The sequence below is a fragment of the Serinus canaria genome, chromosome 3, assembly GCF_022539315.1.
Source record: "Serinus canaria isolate serCan28SL12 chromosome 3, serCan2020, whole genome shotgun sequence".
Classification (NCBI taxonomy): domain Eukaryota; kingdom Metazoa; phylum Chordata; class Aves; order Passeriformes; family Fringillidae; genus Serinus; species Serinus canaria.
The window spans coordinates 27475907-27501262 of record NC_066316.1 but is presented as its reverse complement, the minus strand read 5'-3'; the positions used below and the strand labels follow the sequence as shown (position 1 = coordinate 27501262).

At 41.1% G+C, this 25356-nt stretch overlaps 1 protein-coding gene across 2 annotated transcripts; it reads left to right on the top strand.

Annotated features, from left to right (window-relative positions):
- Positions 1-945: 945 nt before the first annotated feature.
- MCFD2 (multiple coagulation factor deficiency 2, ER cargo receptor complex subunit) lies at positions 946-6097 on the top strand. Of its 2 annotated transcripts, XM_009091323.4 has the most exons (4): positions 946-1086; positions 1843-1994; positions 2676-2835; positions 3899-6097. In XM_009091323.4, exons 1-4 carry the CDS (start codon positions 1015-1017, stop codon positions 4028-4030), a joined length of 516 nt encoding a protein of 171 aa, XP_009089571.2. In that variant the 5' UTR covers positions 946-1014; the 3' UTR covers positions 4031-6097. The 2 variants fall into 2 exon arrangements, with proteins under 2 accessions (XP_009089571.2, XP_018770882.2); XM_018915337.3 differs by lacking the exon at positions 1843-1994 and having other exon boundaries at positions 966-1086.
- The last annotated feature ends 19259 nt before the right edge of the window (positions 6098-25356 follow it).

Sequence of the window (25356 nt, the reverse complement as noted above, 5' to 3'; positions counted from 1 at the left end):
GGGAGACGTGCTGGCCCTCAGTGCCACCAGCTCTGCCATTGCAGTCCTTCTAGGTTTTGCCTAGGGTATCACTAGTGGGATCCCTCCAATGTGTCCTCTAGGAAGGAGCTCTCTGCATCAAAGGCTGTGGTTGTCAACACCCTACAGTGCCCAGAATGGGCCAGGTTGCAAGTGGGTCATCTGATCCAAGCTCCCTAGCTCAAGGAAGGTCATTCTAGAGCACGTGGCACAGGATTGTGTCCAGGCAGTTTCTGAATACCTTCATTGATGGAGACTCCACAATGTCTCTGGACAATCTGCTTCTGTGCTCAGTCTCAGTCACACTCACAGCAAAATTGTTCTTGATCACGTTCAGGTAGAATTTTCTGTGCATTAGTTTCCTATTGCTTCTTGTCCTTTTGCTCAGCATCACTGCCTGACTTCATCCTCTTGGCACCCCCCCCCCCTTGTAGACACTATACATATAGATATACAGAAACTTGTATACATTGATGAGCTCCCTTCTCAGTTGTCTCTTCTTGAGGCTGACCAGGCCCAGCTCCCTCAGCCTTTCCTGGTAAGAGAGATGTTCCAGTCCCTTAATCATCTTTGTTACCCTCCACTGGACCCACTCAGGAGGTTCTCAACTCTCTTGTACTGAGAAGCCCAGAACTGGACCCAGCACTCCAGACGTGGCCTCACCAGGGCTGAGTAGAAGGGCAGGACCACCTTCCTCGACCTGCTGGCAACGCTCCTCCCAATGCACCGCAGGACAGCAGCACTGCTCTCCCTAGCCACAGGACACACTGGGGCCTCATGGACGGCTTATCAACCACCTGGGCGCGCGCGCCCCGCCCCGCCCCCCCACGCCCCCCGGTGGGCGCGGCCTCGCCGCACCTGCGCCGCCGCGAGGGCTCCACGTGGAGCTCCGGGAACGGTGACGTCACCCGCGAGGCGGGGCGGGGCGGGGCCGAGCGGAGCGGCCAATGGGCGGCGGAGGGGGCGGGGTAGCACCGGGTCAGGGGTGATCCCGGGATGGTGTCCCGGGAATGGTGTCCAGCCCGCGCCCAGCCCGGAGCCTGCAGCACGGCGGAGACCCGCCCGAGGGTACGTAGTCTGGCGGCGGTGGGGCCTCTCCGCCCACCCCGAGAGCCGCTGCCGGAGTAGGGGTGCTGGGGCCTGGGCGGGGTGCCGTGGGCCCACTTCCATCCCGCAGTGGGGGCGCTTTCTCGGGCATCCAGCCGGGGGTGGAAGCCTGGCGGGTTGCTAGCGCCGTGCCGGTGCAACCGCGGGTAGCTTCAGCTGGGGCCGGGAGAAGAACAGGAGCGGAAGCCGCCAGCCCGCGCCTTGTTTGCCCTCGGCAGCGCGCCCGGCCTCTCTGAAGCTCTGTGCCCTGTCACTTGCCCGTGAAGTGCGTCCATGCCCGGCTGCATGGCGGCTTCCCCGCTGTGTGCCCCTTAGGGAATCCAGTCTTACCAGAGCTGCTCATTATATGGAGCCGCTTCGGTGCCGTAAGCGACCTTTGCTCCCACAGCTGTGGGGTAGGTCTGCCTGAGGCAGAGGGCATGGTTGCTTGTTTGTCTGGAAGGTATGTGAAAACCCAAGCATGGCTAAGGTGTGCAAATAGCTATGAGGGGAAAAAAAAGAGAATAATTATCTGAAAATTACTGCATAATTTAGTAAAATAGGGACCCTCATAAAAACTCCAAATTGGAACTCTCTGGTTCTCTCCTTGCCCAGAGTTTCCAATGCAACAAGTTCTTCTATGCTGAAGCTTAATGGGGTTGTTTAGCACTACATCTGCTGAAAGTAGATCACATTTTTCACCTGGTTTTTTTGGGGGGTATGTTTTCCTTTTTGTAGGAGATCACAATGGCCCAAAGGATGTTTAGAACACATTTGCTATTCTGCTTTGCTTTGGCTGCATTCTTCATCTCTGCCCTAGCTGAGGAACACGTAGGAGAGAGTCAACATCCAAATATTCGCCTTGATAAGAATTTGGTACAAGATAAAGAGTACGTGTTCCATGTTCTAAAAGTGTAAACTTTACTTCTTAATTATTTTCTTATCTCTAGAGTGTTACGCGAGTTGGACTTAAGCCTAGAGCACCCTGTTTTCTCAGAATGTTGTATAGTGAGTTAAAGCCAGATATGAGACATGCTTGATAAATTTGTAGAGATATGAGACCTAGAAAGGCTCTCTCTGGAGCCTTTAGCCCAACTTATGCTATAAAATATTTCTTACAGAAATCCTGCTTATCCAAATCAGCATACTTTAGACAAAATCATATTCCTAACAGGTAGAGTTTATTTTCTCATTTGCTTCTTCATAAATGCAGAACAGTTCTAGCAGCAAATAAAACTCCCTAGAACACTTCATGGTTGACTGGGGAAGATCTTCCTCCAGTTCCTGTGCTTTGGAAGACAGCCAAAAAGAGATTTTGGGCTCTGCTTCAGTTGTTTTGATAGCTTGTTAAGTAGGCCAGAAGAAATAGAAATAGTTATCTAAGGTTTTAGAGGCCTCTACAGCCCCTCTAACAAGCAATCTTTGTGTTCCCTTTACCTTGATAACAAACTGTAGCTTTTAGTTGTCCAGAGTGCTTTTAGAGGTACAATTTTTGATCAAAGATGAAATTTGCTGTAAACAGAGCATTAAATATTAACTGATGGAAATGTTGTGGGTTTTGTTTTTCTTAGACACATCATGGAACACCTGGAAGGTGTTATTGAGAAACCAGAATCTGAGATGTCTCCACAAGAGTTGCAGCTCCATTACTTCAAAATGCATGATTATGATGGCAATAATTTGCTAGATGGGTTAGAACTTGCTACTGCTATCTCACATGTCCACAAAGAGGTTGGTGTAGTTTTGTAAGGGCATATGTGCTTGGAAACAGTTCTGACTTTAAAAGCAGCAGAGTAGTTACGACACATCCTCAGTGCGGTTACAGTTTTTCCTTAAAATGAAACTATTTTTCTTTTGATAGTTCTGGTTGAATTTATAAATGTACATTATCACTGCTTTTCATGTCTCATTGCTGTTTTTCAGAAGTTTCCATTTTAGTTTAAACTCTAGAATCAGGAAGGGCTCGAGAGTGAAAATCATTTTTCAGAGGGCTTACTTTGGCAGGTAGGAATGGGAGAAAGGGAAATCAGCCAAAATGGGGCATGAGAATTTGTAGAAATGTGATACAGCTGTGAGTGCTGTGATACAGCACTCTTTCCAACTTCAGACTGTTACTGCTGTGTATACACAAACTGTAAAAAACCTCTTGCACAAAATTTGTACTAGAAGAACCTGCTATGGTCTGTCTCTTCCTAAACTGAATTTCTCTTTCCAGTCATTAGGAACACAATAGAAACACATTATCTCGTATTGACCTTCTGGAAGTTACAATTCAGAATAGTACTTCCTGCTAATAACCTGTGGCAAAAAATAGTGAGCCAAGAACAGAATATGAGTGACTGTTTCTTGTTCAAAGGCACCTCTTTGTGTTCCCATAAGGAGTGTTACTAAGAATTTTACTGACTAAAGCTACACTGCTGAATTTTTTCACTTCTGTGTAAGGTATTTCTGTAGTATATAGAAACTACTGTGTCTATACTACATCAACATCCTAATTAAGAATACATTTATTAGATGATTGTCCATCATTATACATTGTGCTATTCAGCTTTTGGAACTTCTGACCAAGAATGTTGACTCTAGAATGCTTGTTCTGAATCCAAAGAACTTTGACTTCAAAGCTTCCATCTGATGAAATTTGCTTACATTGTTATAAATGATTACATAAAACTTATTACCAAATTAGGCCCCAAACATGAACACCTTTGTAAAAAATCAGTTGTCAGTAATCTGTCACACGTGCCACTAGATGAGAAAGACTGCTAAACTGTTCACTGTGGTTTTGCTTTTGTAGGAAGGTGGTGAACATACTCAAGCAATGAAGGAAGAAGAGCTGATTAGTCTAATAGATGATGTCTTGAGAGATGATGACAAGAACAATGACGGATACATTGACTATGCAGAATTTGCAAAATCACTGGAATAAGGATCTGTTTCTCCTTCTAACCACATGAAAATGTGAACCAGTATAATGTGATTCATTACTGTCTTGTATCAACCTCTGTGCTGTGAGAAGCAGAGGTGTACCAGTTCCACCTAAATTTATTTGAAAGTTGTATGTGTCAAGAGTTTTGATAACTTGGAGTGAGAGCCATGTTTGACTAAACATAATACACATTTGAATCATGAAGCATGGAAGTGCCAGCAGTACTCAGACAGGGTGCAATGGCAAACTCCCACGTAGCTTTGTATGAATACTAAATAGAGTCATTAGCACCTAAATTTCAGGTTTTCAGTCATTGGGTTTTATAGTTCTTATTTGCTTACATCTTCTGTTTAAAATTATACCTAGAAAGCAAGAAATGATTACTGCATATAGTTATATTCCAAGGGGGAATGCCTTTACCTTCTCTCTAATTTACAAGAAAATCTGTAGATAAGTACAGGTGCTTGAAACAGCAATTGTAGAGGGAAAGCATTTGAGTGTGGGTTATGTTTGAGTTCCACATGACACCATATGAACTTTAAAAGCCTTTGAATAAATTGAGTATTTTTAAATATATGTACTTCCTAGCATACCATTACATATAAACATATATACATGTGGTTTTCAATTTTTTGTCCTCTACAAATTTACTTTTTATATCTTAATTTACTGGGTTTTTTTAATCTACCTTCCATGGTTTTTTAAGAAAATTGAAGTATTTTTATTACATGTTGTGTTAATGCTGTATAACATTTGCTATAATAGTGTCTGCTATCTGGTTTTGAGTCACAGAATGGCCTCGGTTGGAAGGGACCTTACAGATCATTCAGTTCCAAAAGCCCTGACATGATTAGGGAGACATTTCCACTAGACCACGTTGCTCAGGTGTTCCCTCTGCAGGGTTAGGGCATCTACAACTTCTCTGTGCAGCCTGTTCCAGTGCCTTTCCACCCACACAGTAAATAATTTCTTCCTAACATCTAATCTAAACCTAGCCTCTGTCACTACATACTCTTTTTGTAAAGAGTCCCACTCCATCTTTTTTGTAGGCTCCCTTCATCTACTCGATGGCTGCAAATAAGTCACCCCAAAGCCTTTTCTTTTCCAGGTGGAACAATTCCAATTCTCTCAGCATTTCCTCACAGGAGAGGTGCTCCAGCCCTCTGATCATCTTGTTGGCCTCCTCTGGACTGTCTCCAACAGGTCCATGTCTCTCCTGTGCTGGGCCCCCAGAGCTGGATGCAGGGTTCCAGGAGGGAACAGCAGAGCAGAGGGACAGAATCCCCTCCCTGGCCCTGGTGGCCACACTGCTTTGGCTGCAGCCCTGGACACCTTTGGCTTTCTGGGCTGTGAGAGCACATTTCCAGCTCATGTCCAGCCTCTCACCTAGCAGCACCCCCAAGTCCTTCTCCTCGGGGCTGCTCTTGATCATCCCCCAGCCTGTGTTGATAGCAGGGTTGCTCCATCCAGGTGCAGCAACTTGTATTTGGTCTTGTTAAACTTCATGAGATTCCTGTGGGCCCACTTCTCAGCTTGTCCAGCTTCTGGATAGAGTCCTGCCCTTCAGGACTGTTTTGAAGGTCACATTAAGAGTAAACCAGTTTTAATATTAAAGCTTTTGTTCATTTGGGGTTTTACAGTATTAGCCAGCAGGAGTGAGCAAGTAATGCTGCCTTGTTAAGGTTTAAGTTTATATTCCTTGACACTTAAATTACGGTATTACTTTCAGGAAGTATTTCATAATTTAACAGTTTCAAGCTACTAGAGTGTTTTCAAATTATCATGGCTCTAGGAATGTTTTCACTGTCTTGACTCAATATTTGATATGTCAAGCAATTTAAGGATATTAGAGCTGTGATATATTGCTGTGTTATTGATGTTTGGTGGCTGAAACATAACTGAAATCCTAAATTGCATTCAATGAGTTTTCATTAATAAAGAATCTAAATGTTAGCCTATTTCTGTAAAATGTATAAAGAGCTATTTTCTATACAAAATTATTCTTATACAAGAGAAACACAGTTGTAAAAGAAATTATTTCCTCTCTTTAAATGTTTGTGCAATGAAGCCTGAGTGTTGGATTTTTTTTCTTGTACTAATTATTTATTTTGAAACCTTTGTGGCCAGGTTTGTGCTGGTTGTACCAGCAACAAAATTAAACTGGGGTTTGTGCATGCTGATAGTTATACAAGGCTGGAAGTGCTAGTAAGGAATGTACCTCATTTGTTGATTGTCTCTCTTACAGTCATCTTAAAAGAAAATTCTTTCACTTACAGTTAGGGTTTTTTTCAGGGGGGTTTTGGTGGTTTTTTTTTATTTTAATCTCTTCTGAGGCTCTGAATGATCTGGAGCAAATGTTGAATTGGAAAAAAGTGTAGGAAATGCTTGTGGCTACAAGGGCAGAAGAGGTTAAGCTGCTCAGCTTGAGCACTTAAAGCAGGTTGCCTGTAGCCCTGTCAACTCTTATGTGCTTATTGCTCTTGTGGTTTAACCCCAGCTGGCAGCAAGGGACCACAGAGCCGCCTATTACTCCTGGTCAGATGGCAGAGAGAATCAGAAGGGCAAAAGTGAGTAAGTTTGGGGGTTGAAATGAAGATAGTTTAAAGCAAAAGCCCTGAGTGCAAGCAAAGCAAAATAGGGAATTCCTTCACCCCTGTCCATGGGCAGATGAGTGTCAGGAGAGCAAGGCTCCATCACATATAATGAGTGTTTGGGAAGACAAATGCCATCACTCCAAATAGACCCCCCCCCTTCTCTTTCTTCATCCCCCTTAGCTTTAGATGCTAAGCATGACACCATATGCTCAGGAACATCCCTTTGGTCATTTGGGGTCAGCTATCTTGGCTCTGGCCTTTCTCAGCTCCTTGTTCACCTTTCACTGGTGCAGTGGGATGAGAGGCAGAAAAAAAGACTCTGTGTAAGCTCTGCTCATCAATAATGAAAAATCCCTGTGTTACCAACTCTACTTTCAGCACAAATCCAAAACATAGCTCCATACTAGCCACTGTGAAGCAAATGAATTCTTTGCCAGCCAAAATTTGCACAATACTTAAGGCTCTAAGTTTTGGGTTTATTTGAGATTAAAGGGCATGACTCTTACAAACTGTTTTCTCATCCTATGCAACCACCTGTAAGTTTATTTATATACATCTGTTGTATTCATGTGCATATTTATTAACTGCTATTATTGTATGTGGCAAAAGACATATGCCATAGAAGCTTCATATTGGAAATCATAAATGCTGGTAATATGAACATTATTTGCCAGCTATTTAAAATTTGTTTTAAGGGTTCAAAAGTATAAATATAAAAATTATTTACTAAAAGGGGAAAACAAAATTGGCACCTTTAATATGCATGAAGAACAAAATAAAATTTCTCCTTTCCTATAAAAATAGTTCAAGAAAAATTGCCCAAGCTGAAACCTGCATTGTCATGTCTTTACTCAGCCTCCTAAAACAAATACAGATATGTAATTAGTGCAATTAAAGATAAGTGTTTTAAGAGCTGTCTAGGGAGCTTTCTCAGTTATTAAGTAGAAAGTGCAAAATTGCTGAGAGTGATGGTGAATCAGACTTCTTTTTTTCTCAAATATAACTGATTTGTGTGCTAGTTGTAGCTCAGATAATACCCCTAAATGTGCTGGCACAGGCATATGGCATATAAATACAATATTTTCTGTTTCATATATATAATGAAACAGAAAATATTGTATTTATATGTTTATATATATATATATATATATATAAACATGTAAAGGCCCTATTTTCTATATCTTATATATATCTTTCTATATATATAAGATATAGAAAATAGGGCCTTTACAACAGTAGTACTCATTTATAAAGCGGTTCTAGCTTCCATAAGACAGTTCAATCTCCATTTACAGGTAAATAACAAAACAGAAGGGCTATTTGTTTTGCTGAAGATCCATCACATCCCTGGCAGAAACAGAAGATCAGGAGAATGCTGTTGTGTGTGATCTTCACGACTTCCTAGTCCACGATCTCAAGGGATAAAGATTAGCATTCCCCATTGGAGAGAGCACATCTACCCTTGCATTACTGTCTACTGTGTGCTCAGTTTAAAATGTTTGGATTATTTGCTTTTACCTCACAAAATATTGCAGAATCTAGCAACCAAAGAAGATACATAAACTTTTTCTTTAAGTACTCCTAAACTGACTGGGTTTTTTAGTTATAAGTCTAGAACAAAGTGTGTACAGAAAAGAGAAAGATCTTAGCAGCTTGACTAGTGCTTGTCATAGTTCTGTTAATGACAGAACTGACCCCCTAGAAGCCCATTCCACCAAGAGTTTTGCCTGCACGTTCTCACAAGCTTTATGACCTTTTTGGTTTTCTTCATATATCACTTAGGACATCAAAATGCCTTAGATTCATTAGGGAATGGTTATAGACTCACAAATTCCAGTTTTGTCTAAAGTATTTTTTAATCCTGCAATTCACAGGTGAAAGAAGAGTAATTTAGGGGCAATGTCATAATCGACAGAGCCACTAGATAGCGTATGGACCCTGCACATCAGTTCCCTGCAGTTTGGAACAGTGATTCAACAACCTGCATTTCCCTAAAGCGTCACCACTACTCTGACTACAGGCACGGCTTGCTGCTCTGTCTTAGACCACCACATTGACTGCATGATGCCTGCATTTTTATTGGTTTATGGCTGTCATAAAAGTTGACTACAGATGGGACTGGTTACTGGTAATTAATCTTCGTTATTTACAGAACCCAAATTAACTTGAAGTGATAGTAAAGGAACTCTTATTGTAATTTTGTCAGTAAAAATAATTGTGTAATCGGAAGGCTTTCTAATATAAACTTCAAGCTTGGTCTGACTTCTTGACCATCTCTAGTTTACCTGAGAGGAGCCATGATGTATCTATCTACAGTGGTCTCAACCAACATTAAATTATGTTGGAGGGTTTTAGTAGCACGTGAAGTTTTACTGCTTTTGCATTAGTTATAAGAGCTTTTTGTCACTGTCCTTAAAAGGCAGAGGTCCAGTATGGTCTGATCAGCCATTTCTGCTTAAGGTAAAGTTTATTGCCTTTTTTCCTCCTCTCCCCTATTACATGTAAGTTTCACTGTCTGTCCATTGCAACATGAAATCACCACATAATTGTCTAAACTTTTTTTAAACTAGATAGAGTGAGCATCCTGCATACCTTAGTCTGGAGTATTTCTTATCACAAGGAATTTGTGTTCTAAACACTTCATTAGCACAGATCCTCTGTCCACATTGACTAAGATTCGTTACAAGGAAAGTTATTAATACCTTACAGAAAGTTTCTCTGGAGTTATATTTTTCTTCTCATTCGCTCTGATAAATTCTGAAGAGCAGCCTAAATCTTAAGCCCTAATACACTCTGTAATTGTCACAATGTTCCTCAGCTGCACCGCAGCTTTGCACATAGGTAGAGGGCAGTGTAACATGCAACTCAAAGTCTGCTGCTACACCGGACATTTTACAAGAAATCAGCACTGCAGTGAACATAGTGTCACCTTCTGCCATCTCATCCAAGTGACCAACAGCACTGGATTTCAAGAAGGCTAATGCCAATAAACTCAGAGAATGGGTAGGGGAGATCTAATAAGAAGTAACTCTAAAGGAAAAACAGATTATGGACCACTTCAATTCATTCAAGAAATGCTAGTAAGAAACCAAGTGCAACTATGGCATTTTACAGGAAAGTAAGGAAATGCAGCAGAAGTCAGCTAACTCACAACCTTTTAATAGAAATCAGCGTTAAGAGAGATATCTGTATAATAGACACTAGTACAGGTGCTTGAGAACCCAGCACAATACTCCATTCATGGGAAGGTGTAGAGGGGGTGTAAACAGTTACTAAAGATAAAATGGACTAGATACAACTAGCAAAACTTATCAGAAGTAAAATAAATTTTACAGCTAAGAAGAGGAAAAAAGGGAAATTTGGACCAGTACTCTATGACAGGTAAGTGCAGAGGATGTTAAGGAAGTGGAAGTGTTTAATGCCTTTTTTTTCCTCCCTTTTTTATCAATCTTACTTAAAAGATCAAAAGCAACTAGAGAGTGCAATTATTTAAGGGGCAAAATTTCAGCCTAAAATATGCAAAACTTGCCTTAGAGAATAACATATCACATTACATGTCTTCCAGTTCCCTAAGCAATTTCACTCTAGGAGTCTTAAAGAGAAGTTGAAGTACTAGCTAGAGATGTCACATAGCTTGAATTTATTTTATATCATTTTTTGCAAGGCCTGTAGTGGTATTTCCTATAATATCCTCGTGGACACACTAGTGAATAGTGTTCTGAATGAAACTGCTGTTGGAAGGGGCAGGAGGTCAAGTCTAGTTGGATAATTTTACCCACAGAGTAATTCCATCCTAACATCAAAATGTGTATGTTTTGTAAGGAATTCTGTGGGCCTTGGTCCTATAGAAGGTTTTATGTTTTCAATGAAGGCATAGAAGATTGAATATGAACTATGAATATGAATCTTGCAGATGGAACAAGGAAGGACTGCAGATGTTATAGATACTAAAAAAATCAGAAACTAAAATGTTCTTCATATGACTTAGAGAGATCATCTAAAATGGACGGAATACAAGAGTGCAAAATGCTTACACAGAATTACTCATCTGTTCTTGCAAAACTATCTAGGTTCACAAGAAAAAATACCAGGGATTATGTTGGAACAATCTGAGCATGAAGGGCAAGCCCCTCACATCAGAATGTTTAAAGGGTCTTAAAGATGTAAAGACTTTAAGTAGAAAGAGCCCATGGGGGTTGATTCCCATAGGAAAAGATTCACCTGGAAGACCACAACCTGTTTAGTGCACTGTATTTCAAGTAAGAGATGAAATAGCATGGGAGATCAGCAAAAATTGACAGAGGTCCAGAAAACACGAGGAAAGACTGCAAGAAATATGTTTTTTTTCTCTGAAGTAACAACATGTTAGTTCCTTATTCTTTGCAACTAAAAAGTTGTTGCAAAGAATAAGGAACTAACATGTTCCTGATGGAAAGATCAGGAAGAATAAACCATGAAGAAGCATAAACCAAACAGCTTGGGAGATTTAGATTAGACATTGTACAAAACTTCTGTATCAACAATAAGGTATTGCAGCTTGGGGTGACATGATTGCAACTTGGTCGTGGGATAGAAAGGTTGAGTTAATAACTTCTCCAGATTTCCTCCAGTGAAAGCCTATCTCTGAGTGAGTCAATGACTCCCAATATCTGTGTGGACTTGATTTGGGAGGAGAAATCCCTTAAGATGGGATCCACAGCTAAGAGCTGAACCCAGGACCCGAACAGAGGGAGCCTGTGCTGAGCTTTAGGTCTCAGAGAAATCTTCCCCAAGATCACACAGACTGTCCCACTCTCTCTCTCTGTTGTAAGGCCTTCCGCTTCTCTTTATCATCTTTGCAGACTATCATGGATCCAGCCATACTTCAGTTTTCAACTAATCTATCTTGATACCAGTTTTTGCATCTCTTCTTACCATCATAACCCATTTTCCTTCTTGAAAATTTTCTCCAGTAAACTTACTCAGTACTTCTGCCTTCCAGTCAGGCCATTTTTCAATCCCAGAAGACAATGGCCAGTGAGACAATCCTGCTGCACTCAGTTCCTGTGCTGCATGGCAGAGCAGTCTGCAACCAGCAGCCCCCTGCTCAGTCCTGTCAGGGTATAATCACTGTCACCGGCATCTAGGTGCAAAACCCTTCCCAGTTTCTACTGAGCACATTCAAAATGTGACTGTCAAGAGCCAGAAGTGAACACTTTGATTACAAGGAATGCTTCATGTGGGATTCAAGTCCTAGCTCCAGAGCACAGAGAGAAAAACCAGAAACCCCTAAACAAAACAGTTAAGACTGTTAAGTCTTTAAAATTATGAAGAAAATTCCTAGACCTGTTTTCAACAAATAGTCACTATTTTTGTTGACACTGAGAATATAGTGTAAGAACATCCATACTGAGTCAAAACCAAGGTCCATCTAGCCCTGGAGCTTACTTCAAATAGTGGTCAATAATAGACACTGATGGAATAATAAATAGAGAAAGAATGATGTCATACTTTTCCCAAATACTTACAAGGCTCCAGCACTTTGTAGATTAGGGACTTGGTTTCAACAATAGTGAAACCAACTGAGGTCCAGAGTCCAGAACAATCAAGGCTTAAATGTCAAAGTCTGGGAACATCATTAAGCAAACCCAAGGTCTCATGGAACATGTTCCGTGTCCCATTGTCAATGGTAGGTGCTGGGCAGACTTTACTGTTCACATTGCCCTGCTATAACTTTCAGTGCAAGCTAAGGGAGTCATCCAGGGAGACCACATCAGTGCAGTGGTATAGCAGAACTGTACTGTTTGCAGATGTCACACTCTTCTTAACATGAGAGATGCTGAAAATAGTCTAATGAATGTTTGCCTGTGGTTTTGGTCATTCTTCAAAAACCATATTTAAAAATTTCACAATTAAGAGAAAGTTCTAAGCACATATTTTGCAATGAATTCTCTTGAAGAATAGAATATTATGCCTCAGAACTTACTTTGTCATAAAACCACAAATAAGTCCCAAAACACTTATGCTAAAAAATAATATTGGCTTAAGTCTCATCACGTGTGGCTTGCAGCCATATTGGCACAAATCATTGCAGGTATTAATTTTTTGACCCAGTAAAAACCACGGAGATGAGTAGACTGAACTTTGAATTCTGTTCCCTTTCAAAAAGGCCTCTAGGGAGTGTGCAGAAGGGTGTCAAAACCACGCTGTCAATTTCAGGTGGATTGCAGTGGGAATCAGGAAACACACCTGAGGATTTTAGACCGCAGTAGCTGCAGACAGGAGCAGCCTCAGATAAGGAATGTGTCTGTTCAGGATAGATGCAGAGTTGTTTATAAACCTTCTATTGCTCCCATGAATTTATAAGCATATTGGTACTGACTAGTTGAATTAAGATCTCCAAAAAGCACATAATGTCTCAGTGAGGGAAGTTGGGACGCTCAATATGAGAGTTCAGCAAGCTTCGTTTATTGATTAGAGCATCAGACATTTAAGCACAACAAGTAATAAGCTCATGCATATTCTGTAAGCTAAGCAATCTCTTGGTTATTCTTACTTCCTCATTCTTTACATCTCCTTCTTCTCATGTCTCTCTCTCTCAGCTACAGCATCTTGTTATCATACTACAGCTATACTCAAGGCCACTGCGGCCTTGCAGGTGCAGGAACTCAGATTAGCTGGGTCCGGTACTTTTCCAATTCTCAGCTATCCAGAGCATGTCTACGTGGCCTTTGTCATGTAACCATCATCCCCTCACAACATAACACATGGAGGCAGGGACCTCTTTCAGTAACCAAATCATTCTGTCACCAGACAGCCTAAAACTATTCAAAGGCACCATTTTTAGCCAAGAGCAACAAATCTGAAAATTTTTTTGAATCTCTAGGCAAATGAATTTTCAGTATGTTACAAGCCAAAAAGTCTTTAGGAAAATCTCCAAGCAGATGAACTCATTTTTTTTAGCCATCATTTCTCTTAAACACCTTGACCAGTTTCCTTCAACTCTTCCAAAAAATCTGTCCCATAATAAGATTATTCCTGTGAAGCTGTAGGTGGATAGGGCTAATTTTGGCAAAGGGAGGAATAGGAATAAAGTCAAGTTTGTAATGGAAACTTAAAGACATTTGCAGCATGCTGGATACTGTTCTGTGGGATCTATATAATACATGATCTTTCCATTGCAGCAAAAGTATAAAGTGCTTTTATTGTCACTAAGGGAAAGGACCACTTCCTCCATATGCAGTCCTACCTAGGAGACAAAAAGACCTGTCACGTCATGCAAGTATTTTTGCTTCCATCCATTAAAATGTTTATAGGATCCAGATTAATTTTCTAAAATCTTGGCTTGAGGATCTGTGCAGTGTATTACACCATGCTGTCAGTGTAGAATGATGACAATTTCTCACTGCAGATGTGCCTCTACCACAGACCTTATTTAAACTGCAGCATGGCATTGACACACCAAACTAAAGCATTAAATTAGCCAAGGTACTGCCATTACAGATCACACCATGCTGCAAAACCCACTCTGAAAACAGAGTTCGGTCAATGGCCAGCTGCTGTTGGCAGGCCACCCTAAACCATCTTCCTGGGAAAATGGACCCAAGCTATCTAGTTTAATGGGAGTTCGGGTTTGTCAGAGGTCTAAATCATATGATGGTCCAGTAGTGCAGGTAGTTAAATGAAAATATTCTTTGTGGTTATAAAGTCTCCCTCTAGATAGTTCCTAGGCAATAGCTTCTACAATTCAAATTGCCCAGTTTGGGAAAACATAGCCCACACGGTTTTTACAGAGATCTGAAAAATTTCTGGTTTATGTAATGGTTAAGGGAAAACTCCCCTTAGGGACCTTACACTGCCCTTTTCAGATTTCTGTGACAGGTAGAGGCCCTTTCTAGGTCCTTGTAAAGCTCAAAATAACTCTGTAGGGAATGGGAAAGGGTTATGTAGGCTGCAAGCAAGACAGCACATTTCCACCTAGTGTGCAATGGAGCTGTTAGGTGCAGATATTACAGAAATACAGACAATTCTCAAAGATATTTTAGGACCTCTAACCTCAACCCACCCCTGACCCACACCCATCCCACTTATTTCTGGTGACCAACTGTCCTCCCAATGGCCACCTCACTAGGGACTATTCATTCTGAAAGCTCTTCCTCTTGACCTTCACAGTACTGTTTGGAAATGCAGAGGAAAATGTACCAGCATTGATTCAGTGAGTCAAATAAAAGTCATTCTAAAAACTGCTAAGCTAAATCATGTCTAGTAACTTGCAACTTCAGATTGGTACTCAGAGCAGCACGGAGATTTGAAAATCTGTTCTTAATCCTATATGACAGGGATTGCTGGTCAGAAATACAGCAACTGGACCGCAGTAAAGAACAAAAAGAACGAGCAGAGGGGAGCTATAAAGCCATCACACATACACAAACCTGATATGTGCTCAAAAGTAAACCATTAGATCTCCTCCCTGGTACCATAACCTCCTGTCAAAAACACAGAAACATTATGGAGCTAAGTATGTCAGTGGAAAAAGTACAGACACAAAAGACATTGCAAAAGGTTAAAAGAGTCAAAAATATCTAGCAAGTTGAAAGCATTTGACATGGAAATTCTAGCATTCAGGCATTTTAGATGCAGTGCAAAGGACCAAAGAGGCAAAAAGTAACTTCGCAGATATTGCAAAACCAGGGGGAAAAAAAAAGGAGGAATAAAAAACTTGGAGGGAAAGTTATAAACGACATGACAAGGATACTAAAAAAAGGTAATAAAAAAATCATGGCTATAGTGAAAGGCATCAAAAGGCAAGGCCTGCCATCAAGTGCAGCAACAAGCTTGCCCAATTAATCCTCATTGAAATGGCAAGATTCCATTTCCCTTCCCCAAAGGAAATTTCATTTCCTTTGGGGAAGGGAAATGGCAGCCTACCAAAGAGAAAAGAAAGGCTCTGGAAAGGAGATATGATCAAATGAAACGCAATTGAAAAAAACCCCAAAAACCAGAAAATCCAGCGATTTTGTCACTACAAGAAAGTGGTCTGGGAGCTCCAACTTCACCCTGAACACACACACCCCTGGGGAGCATATAACTCCCAATATTTTTTCTTCTCCCTGAAGTGTATACAAATGTTTAGCTACTCTCTAAAAATTTCTGTTCAAGTGAGTTTTCAGTCATACACCAGCTCTGCATCCCCATGACTATTTATCTAGGCCTTCCACACACAAACCTTCAGTTTCTGGGGACACATGTCATGGGAAAATCCAGCTCGAGCAGCTGAAGTCTGGCACAAGTATAAACCATCAGAAACAAGGCCTTCTGATGGAGGCTGTTAGACAGCATTAGCTATTTGGCCACTCTCATCTTCATAGCCAGAGAGTGATTTAATCTGTCAGTTATGTGAGCACTAAGAGTGATGAATAGGTCTTTGTATTCATTCACATGAAGTATGTACCCAGACTGGCATACAATGTGAGGGTTCTTTTGTCTGATAGTCGACTGGATCTCTAAAGAGCTGGGAATTTGCACAAAACAGCAAAGCAATGCCATGAAAGATACCACCCATGTTCAGAAAGAGGGATTCCCAAAGTGGCTGACTACTGCCCTTCCTCCATGACTTAACTTGTCCATCATTACCTACACAACTTAAAAGTCACATTTGAAAAAAGTATTCCAGTTTTTCACGTCAGTTTTAGCCATCCCAGGTGGCCACATTTAAAATCAGGGTTGCATAGGGGCACAAGTGCAGCTTGTCCAAATTGCCAGCAGCTGGTAAGACAGCAGCCACAGGGCTCCTCTGCAGAGCCAAGCCACTTTGTCCCTGCCAGCAGCCCAGAGCCTTTGGGTGACCACACTCCCAGAGGCACTCAGCTATGCTGTCAGCATGAGGAGCAGAGCAGGGGCCTGGGGCTGCCCAAGCTAAGCTGCTCCTTTACAGAATAACTTCAGACATTATTGGTGAGAGCATTTCCTGACACCTTTCCTTTGCTGCAACAGCACAAAAGGACAAGAATTGGGCTAACAACTCATATCGTGTTTTTACCTGGTATAAATGAGAGCAGAGTATGCTCTATCACAAGCCTTTATAAAGAAAGCTGGTCACAGCTCTGCCGATTGGAGATGGCAGTTTACTCTGCTCCAGCAGCTGCTTGGGCTGGAAACTGACTGGAACAGGACCACAGGGGGATGAGAGTGAGGTGTGTCTTCTGATCAAGGTCATTTATTATCTTGGCTTTATAATTCTTGGGAAGCCAGTGGCAGCTAGTCTTAAGCCAAACTCCTTCTGCATTGCCATAAAAAAAAAATGTTAACGCATACAAATTCCGGTAAAATTAATCATCATAAAGCTTCCAAAGATATTTCCATATTCCAGCTAAAAACTCTCTGAAAAGTCTCAGTTTGATACTGATTATTAGATACTTCCTCACAACCCCTCCTGCCAGGACAGGTACAGCTTCTCAACTTCCCTCTGTTGTAACCAGAGTGAAAATCTGGAGTCTATCACTGGCCACATTTCAACACATCCCATTACATTTTGCCATCACCCACAAAGGTTATTTCTACCATTCAGATAAATATGGCCTATTTATTTTTCTCTTATCCTTGTGATCAGTTATTTCTTATGCCCTTATCCCACTGTGGACAAAGTGCTCAGACTTTGTTAGCTCTGTCACATCATAAACAAGATGAATTATGCCTTCCCTCTCTTTTCACTTTCTGAGCTGCCCTTAAACATACTTTTAAGGGTGAGCTGATCCTGGGAGGAGACACAGCAGAGAAGAGGAGACACACCCACAGTGGGTGTGGGTGACTAGAGATGATGGCATGGGATTTGGAAAGGATGTGCTGGCACATTGATTTATTATGGCCACAGAATAAAGGCTTAACACCTATCGTGCTACTGGGGTGACCTGCTCTAGCAGAGCATGGTGCTACCAGTAGCCACAACTAAAGAAAGTAGGGGAATCTTTCCCTCTCCTATTTCCCTGTAGGTCAGACCTAGGAGAGCACCTTTCCTTAATCCTCAGCGAGCAGCTGGACCTCGGGCTCCATCAGTCTCTATGTGGGATTATCATGAAAGGCTTGAATGGCATCACTACCAGAAAGCAAACCATACCCCCAGGCACAGGACTGTCAGGGCTGGCTCCTAACTTTTATCTGGCCACTGCAAAAGAAACTGTTAAAGTGCTGGCAAGCCATGAACTATAAGTAGGCACTGAAATCCATCCCTGTGCCATGAAACTATAGGAAATAAGGTGCTTAGAGCTAAGTGTGTGTTTAAGTTCTCCACTGAAAGGCATAAACCTTGAACTGAGACGGTTTTCAGAGAATGTGAGATAAGGGGAAGATGAAACATTCACCTACAGCCATTTCATCTGCAGCTGTCCAATGAGAACATAGCCAGCTGCACTTGGAACCAGCAGGCCAGAGATAAAGTTAAACCAGGACACGACACAGGAGTAGCATCTGCCATTTAAGCACAGCAAAGAAAGACAATAGAGTCTCATACCTGTAAAGATACAAGTCACTCCAGGCAGTTAATAGTTTCACTGAACAACCATCAACCCAGATAACTAGAGAGAAGGTACCAGCTTCACAGAGTGTTGTGCTCTCTCCTTTTGATAGATGAGTCCCAGAAGCCATGCATAATTTTCATAAGGTGAGATAATAAGCTGTCAGTTGTAGGAAGCCTAGAGTTAACCACACAGAAAATCAGCAGTCTGAAAACAAGAAACATGTCAAACTGCAAAACAGGTTTTTTTTTTTAAAATAAAATAAGGGAGTGATTTGAACATGAAAGCTTTGGCTTAGAAGTAATATTCTAGCCATCAACAAAATAGGAGTAAAGAAGTAAATTTTTGTGATTCCTGAGTGATTTGATATGAAACATGCTGAAATTAACTCCTGATATGGATTTGCCTGTCTTCCTTGCTTTACAAGCTGCCTCACTTCACCCCCAGCTTCTCTTCTTCCCTGTAGCTACCAAACTAGAGGGGAAAGGGAAATTGCAGGACAGGGAGGTAACCTTAGAGTGACAATATAGAATACTTCTGTGTGCTTTATCCCATATTTCATGCACACGGCTTGACTCTCTGTAAGTATACTTATGCGTGTACTCATGCAAATGACAGAGAAGACTTAGGTGGTCATGGCATCCTGTGAGCAAAGGACATCATCTTGAACAGAAAGCATGTGGGAAAACTCCTGTAACCTACAGCCATTGCCAGGGCACCACATGAGCTATGGTGACAGGATGGGATGTGTGTCCCTCTCTGTGGGGCCCTGGCCAGGCAGGACTGTGGGCAGCTGGAGCCTTTCCCTGCAGCAGCATCACTGAGGTAGGTGGGCTCAGGGAGCTGACATGGGCAGCAGGTCCTTGGGCAGGTTGAGCAGGGGGCTGGCTGGGACATTGTGCCTCTGAAGCACTGGCAGCCATGGATAAATGCCAAAGATATCCCAAGGCCTACATAAGGACACATGAGTTAGAGGCAGGTTGTGCAGATACAGCTACCTCCAGCTGTTTTGGGTCAAATTCAATAATGTCAGCAAAGGGCAGACATAAAACTCCATTATTCTGATGTACATGGCAGAGCAGCTCCAAGCACCTCTGTTCCTACCAATGGCAAAGGACGTTTTTTCATAGCCAAGACTGCCAAGAGAAGAAAGGACCAACCTGAGGCAAGTGCTGCCATCCTCCCCTGCCCACTCTGGGGCTGCCCATGACAGCACTTCAGAAAGGTGTAGAGGAGAAGGAGGCTGGAAAAGCAAGGCTTTTGCTGCCTTCTCACACCATATTTGCATTGAGGAGGACCTAAACAGACACCCAGGTTTATTCAGGTGGAATACTTTGTTTGAGGCATTCAGGGTTTTTTTTGTTTGTTTGTTTTTTAGCAGAGAGACTAAAAAACTTGTCAGCAAGTGGCAGTCTGTGCTGCTGGGCTTTAGTGGTTTTTAATTTTCTCCTTTTGGTGATTTGTGCCAACTGTTACTTCATGCATATGGAATATACAACTTCCATCCTTTTCTCGCTGGTGTGAAGTAAGAGTTTGGCACGTGCTGAAAACAACAAGCAGAAATTAACTTGCTCTCTCTCACCTTTAATGTCAATACACACCAGTAATTATTTGGAGAATTAAACATGTAGTCGTCTTGCCATCACCTTAATTCTCCACATTAAAAAGGGATTATATAACAAATTAGTCTGATTTTGTCTATCTTCTACAGACTTACCCACTGGTTCACTCTTCTTTATTAACTTAGCAAAGAAGCTTTTGGCTTTCAAACATGTTAGGAACTCCTTCCCAAAATAAGACCACCAGTGCTAGGAATTGTTGAAGTGCTTAAACTGCTCTGGAATCACCTCCTTGGAGTTTACAGAGCCTGAACTCCAGATGACCCACTACACAGTGAAAACACACAGGTAGACACTTGTAATCTGATCTTCTGACATTGACCCTCCAGTTTAGAAAAACCAATCCCCCAATTCACAGGGGTCATAGAGTCTTCGGTCTCTTTCCTGTGCTCATTTAAATATAGCCCAGGGTTCAGGTTGGAGGTATGTGACAATGGAATCTCTGCTAATTCTTTCTCTGGTGATGGCTTAGCAGGAAGCAGCACTCGCAAAGAGAGGCATCTAGCTCTGCTTTGCTCCACTTGCAAAGCAGAGCTAGATGCCTCTCCACCAGTTGTGCAAGAACATCCACATCGCCTGCAGTGACAGGGATGTCTGCTGGCCAGAAGGGTGAGTTGCAAAGACACAGCATGTCTTATTCCTCCTCACCTGACTGTATGTTGGAGAACTAGTGCTTCTTTCATACAGAATTACACAGTATGAAGTCTGCTGATTTCAGTCATCTGAAGGCCTGATGCAATGCCCACTGGAGCCAAAGGCTGTTTTTCTTCTGCCTTGATAGACTTTGGATTATTGCCTTACTCAAAACACTAAAACTTTGAGTATTTCAAGCTGTAGGGTCAAACCCCTTTACTTTCTGCATTCTTCTCTCTTAGCTGTGACAGCCCATGTCACCACCACAATGACAGCATTGATGGCAAACAGATCTGTGAAGCAATGCAGAAACAATCATGTACTCCTGGGTTTTCCCTCAACTTTCTCCAGCCTCTCCCTTGAGGATATAAACCCAGCTGCTCCGGATATACCATTCTCATAGGAATTGTAGCTTATTGATTTTAAGCATTAATTTTCAGGTTTCTTATTAAAAGTAATAAAAAATCTTATCTATTTTAAAGAAAAAAAAATCCTGATGAAAACAGATTAAAAAATTATTCTGATTTTTCCAAGATTAGACAGTAAATCTGATCTCCTGTACCCACCTTCTCATTAGTTTGAGCTGTATGCCTTTGAAGCCTCAATAATCATCAAAGTAATTAGGTCACCCAAATCAGAGACTGAAATCTGAGATCAAAACTCTACTTCTTAAGGAGTGATGGCTTACAAGCAGTTAGGCCAGATAAACAAAACTTTAAAATCCCAGCCCTCAAGTGACAAAACACACAGGTAACAATAGTGATTCCTGCTGCCTCTGGAGATCTTCACACCGAGAAATTAAAGCATTGCAGTAATTGTCCTCCTAATCATGCTATTACATGCAGTGTGAAAATAGTGTATTTCAACATCCCTCCCATCAAAACTAAAAGCTTCTATGCACTCTGAGTGGATCTATAAAAAATTAGTCTTTCAGAAATTGACAGGGATGAAGAATGTATGTAGAAAGGATTTCTACACATACCAAAGTAATGACTCAGTATTTTGATAATGCAATTTTTTTTTTCTCATTTATTAACACATTTTCAGGATTTTACCATGCTGACTTAAACATCTTCAATTCTCCAGCCGGGTTTAATGTGATCTGTATGTAACATATCCCACTGGTGATATGAACTACATGCTTCCTCTTTCCAATACACACAGCTTCAGCTCCAAGTGCAGCAGCTTGTACTTTTCCATATAGTGTTTCTGCTTTGGTCCCCTGTGTTATGCAGTATTGTAAAAGCTAAATGTAATATTGCTAATATTACACTAAAAACTTCTCCTGCTCTATAGAATGTGCTAGTCCTGTGGATGTGAAACTCTGCTGGAATATTGATCACTCAGCAGAAGGCCAAACAATCAGACATAGGCAGTTTCTGCAGAATATTTGCAAGCTTTGTTTTTTCAGTCCAGCAGCATGGACAGAGTAAAATTGCATTGGCAAGCACACAAACTTGTCAAAAAATTTCAATCCCCCTCCCAGTGCAGTTCCATGGGATTCAAAACACCACAAACAACTTCTGACCTCTCTGAGCAATGATCACCCCCAAACATGATATTCTGCAAACTGGAAAACTATACAAAGAAAACTAAACTAAAAGAAATTGGTATTATTAAAAAACAGAAAAAACAAAAAACAACCAAAACCAACAAAACCAAAACAAACAAACAAACAAAGCAAACCATGCATTCATTATCCACTTAAATATCTTTTCTGCAATATTTCACTTTAAAAAAAGAGGGGAGAGGAGGTGGAGATTAAAAAACAAAAAGCATCCTAAAGGGTTGAAGTACATATTGTTCAGTGAGAGATGTACTCACTGAGGTTTCATGGAAGTTCCTCACATTATCTCTATTGGCAGCAGAAATTTTGTTGCAGGGTTTCTGGGCTTGGGTCTGTGGGATGACTACAGAACACCAGAGCAATGTCTGTAGCAAGAACATCAAAATCACCCTAGAGAACATAAAAACGAAATGAAAGAGAATTACAAGCAGATTTTAAGAGCAAGACATCAAAAAGAAGACAAGGATGCTGAAAAAATGGAAATAGAAAAACCCTTCAAATTTATAAAAACCTAAAAGAGTCATTTAGAATTGTCTCCTCCAAAGCCAAATATTCCTACTGCCTCACTTAATTGACAATGACATTTCCATGGGGCCTGGAATCTGATCTGGCACATAGAATTTACAGAAGCCAATAAAATTTATTTACTGTAACAGCACACTAACAATGATATACTATGGATTTTAGATGAGTATTTTATATTTCCAAAGAAGTCAGTAAAGTTGTGCCAGCAGAAAACTTGGCTTTACATGCTTATAAAATATTTTATCTCAAAGAACAATAGAAACTCTAATCAAATTGAATCACTTCATATTGTTACAAACCGCAATTAATCTGCTCAGACTGAAAAGCCATATGAATTTTTGACTGAAAGGCATGTCATTAAATTTCTCTGTTGTTTACATGTAATGCAACATGACAGGAATTTGTATGGAGATGAGAGAAAATGAGCTATTTGACATTAACTGTTTGGAACCCTGTCTATGGCTGTTTGCAGTCTGCAGTGGATTGGCAGGGCTGATCACATACATAAGTGCAGGATTTGGGGGAGGATTTCTCAGACTGAGTTGTTTGAGGAACATTTGGTGAACACTTTGGGCATTCAAGCCTAGGGAGGAAGTGAATATTAACATCATTTTCTAGCAAGAGTAAATAATAAATCTACAAAAAGGAAATACTTGATTTATATTAAGCAGGACAGGTAAAAATTAATGTAGTTGGTACCTCATATGTGAAGCATGGAAGTTACCTCCCCCAGTCCTTTTCCCATGGAATGTTGAGACAAATGATGGAGACCTGCAGAATGCCTGGGCAAAAATGAGCAGCTGGGCACCACAGGGACTGAGTCTTGATCACAGGAGATGCTGTGCAGAAAGATGAAGATTTGCATAAGGCAGGTACCTCACTTGTACAGAGACTAGCTGGTGCTGGCTGGGATGTAGAGTCAAGGTGAGTGTAAGCTCTGGTCTCTGTGCTTAGGCCAAGGCTGTAGGCAGAGTTATCTTGTTTAGTCAGGTTCCTTCTGTTACTAGCTGGTTAGTTAGAAAGCCAGGGGAGACAGAAGTCTCTCTGCGAAAAGAATTACATTGAAAACACAAATCTGCAAAGTTCAGAGAACAAGAAGCAGTTAAAAAGAGCCAAGTATTTATTTATCTGTTTGTTTAAACTTTATGCTTGGCAACAGTCAGACAGCCTTCTGAACTGGGGCAGAATTAGAAGTTTGAATGTCTGAGACATATTTTGGGAAAAAAATGAATGATGGTCTTTTTTGCTAATTTAGGACACCTCAAATAAATAGCATCAGGGAATAGAGGGCAGCTAATCAGCATTTGCTGTCACTTTACAATGTTTTGAACTGAGTACCTGAAATATTGAAAACCCCATAATCATCAGGCGTTTCCAAAATCTTCATTTAAAAATTTGTCACAGAATAATAATTTTCCTTCAGAGATGAACTGTCCCATCCTCCAGAAAAGTGCATTTGATGACAGGAAAAGAGGAAAATTCATTAGACTAATCAAGAAGGCAGTTGAAAAACCTGACTTCATTCTAAAAAAATGAATATGTTTGTGGAAAACCAGCCTCAAGTTAGGGCTTCAAATGAATCAATTTTGAAAGAGGAAGAAATGACATTACTGGCATTAAAAAGACAAGTCTTGAGACACGTATCATAATTTCTTCCACTGGCAAAGAGATGATGCTGAGCAGCGGTGAGAGCAGTCACCCTTGGCGGGTCCCACTCCCCTGGAAAGTTTTGTGACTGTTCTCAAGCACAGAAGGATGTTGTGGTGTCTCTGCCCATCCCAGCATCTCAGCTGCCTTTTACACAGGTGCCATAGTGCCTAAACTGCTGGTGGACTGTGCCTAGCAGCTTTGCTGCGAGACTGGACCAGTCATCAGCACACTCATGGATTTGCTCAAGACACAAGCACTGCCTGCCCTCATCTGGGAACCCTCATGGCACAGGGGCTGAAGGGTGACATCTACTTACTTTCATTGGTTGCTCTTGGAGAACTGGATTAGCTACTGGATTTTTTCATGGATCTGCTTTTATTGACACACAGCAGCTCTTGCTCACCATGCTCAGCAAATGGACTCCAAAGCACACAGTCAACTTCCTTAGAAGATGGATAACCTCATTAAGAAAAAATACAGAAATCTCAGAAGGCACCAAAGAAAGAAACAAACCACAGAGCAAAAATTCTGTTCATCTCTAAACTAGTGGTCCCTCAATTAGGTAATTAGATCTGTAAGAGACTGAAAAGGTCTCGACAAAGTGCAATAACTTTTCACTTTGTCTGAGATGATAAAGAAGACAGCTTCATTAAAGCCAGTGGAAAATTATTAATAAAAGAGTTGATTTATGTGCTACTTCTGTTTCTCTAGTTTATTCTTGCTGTTCAACTAACCTGAGCTACAACAATTGGATCTGTAAGTATAAGTATTGCATTTCTAGCTTTCATGCCCATTTTAAAGACTGAGTCCAGCAAGTGAGGACCAGTGAATCTATAAGGGATATTCAGGTTAGCCTGTAAGACAAATTTATGATGCTCTGAACCTCTGGCAAGCATCTACACCTCTTCTATTTACTCAGGTAACACAAGAGAGGCCACACTACTAAAACACATCATGAATGAGTTACTAAATTAGGTCATTCAGCCCCAGCATTAACACTGGTAATGATTATAAATTGGTTTATTTTATTAATGTGGGCAGTTACCTCTCTAATGGGACTCAGATGAGGATGCTCTTACCAATAAGGAGAAAAATAATCTTTTTTAGTTCTTACTGTCTGCTCCCTTCTCACTATGTATCTAAAATGACTGAAATCCAGTGGCTTCAGAAAATGTAATCTCTAAAGTAGCGCTTTCTTGAAAACAAATTAAAAAAAAAAATGAAACAAAAAAAATAACCCCTGACAAAT

Excerpts from the sequence above, each read along its gene's own strand:
- MCFD2 (XM_009091323.4), top strand. The coding sequence starts at position 1,015 with ATGGTGTCCCGGGAATGGTGTCCAGCCCGCGCCCAGCCCGGAGCCTGC. Across the intron at positions 1,087-1,842 it reads CGGCGGAGACCCGCCCGAGG|GAGATCACAATGGCCCAAAG; the intron begins GTACGTAGTCTG and ends TCCTTTTTGTAG. Across the intron at positions 2,836-3,898 it reads TCTCACATGTCCACAAAGAG|GAAGGTGGTGAACATACTCA; the intron begins GTTGGTGTAGTT and ends TTGCTTTTGTAG.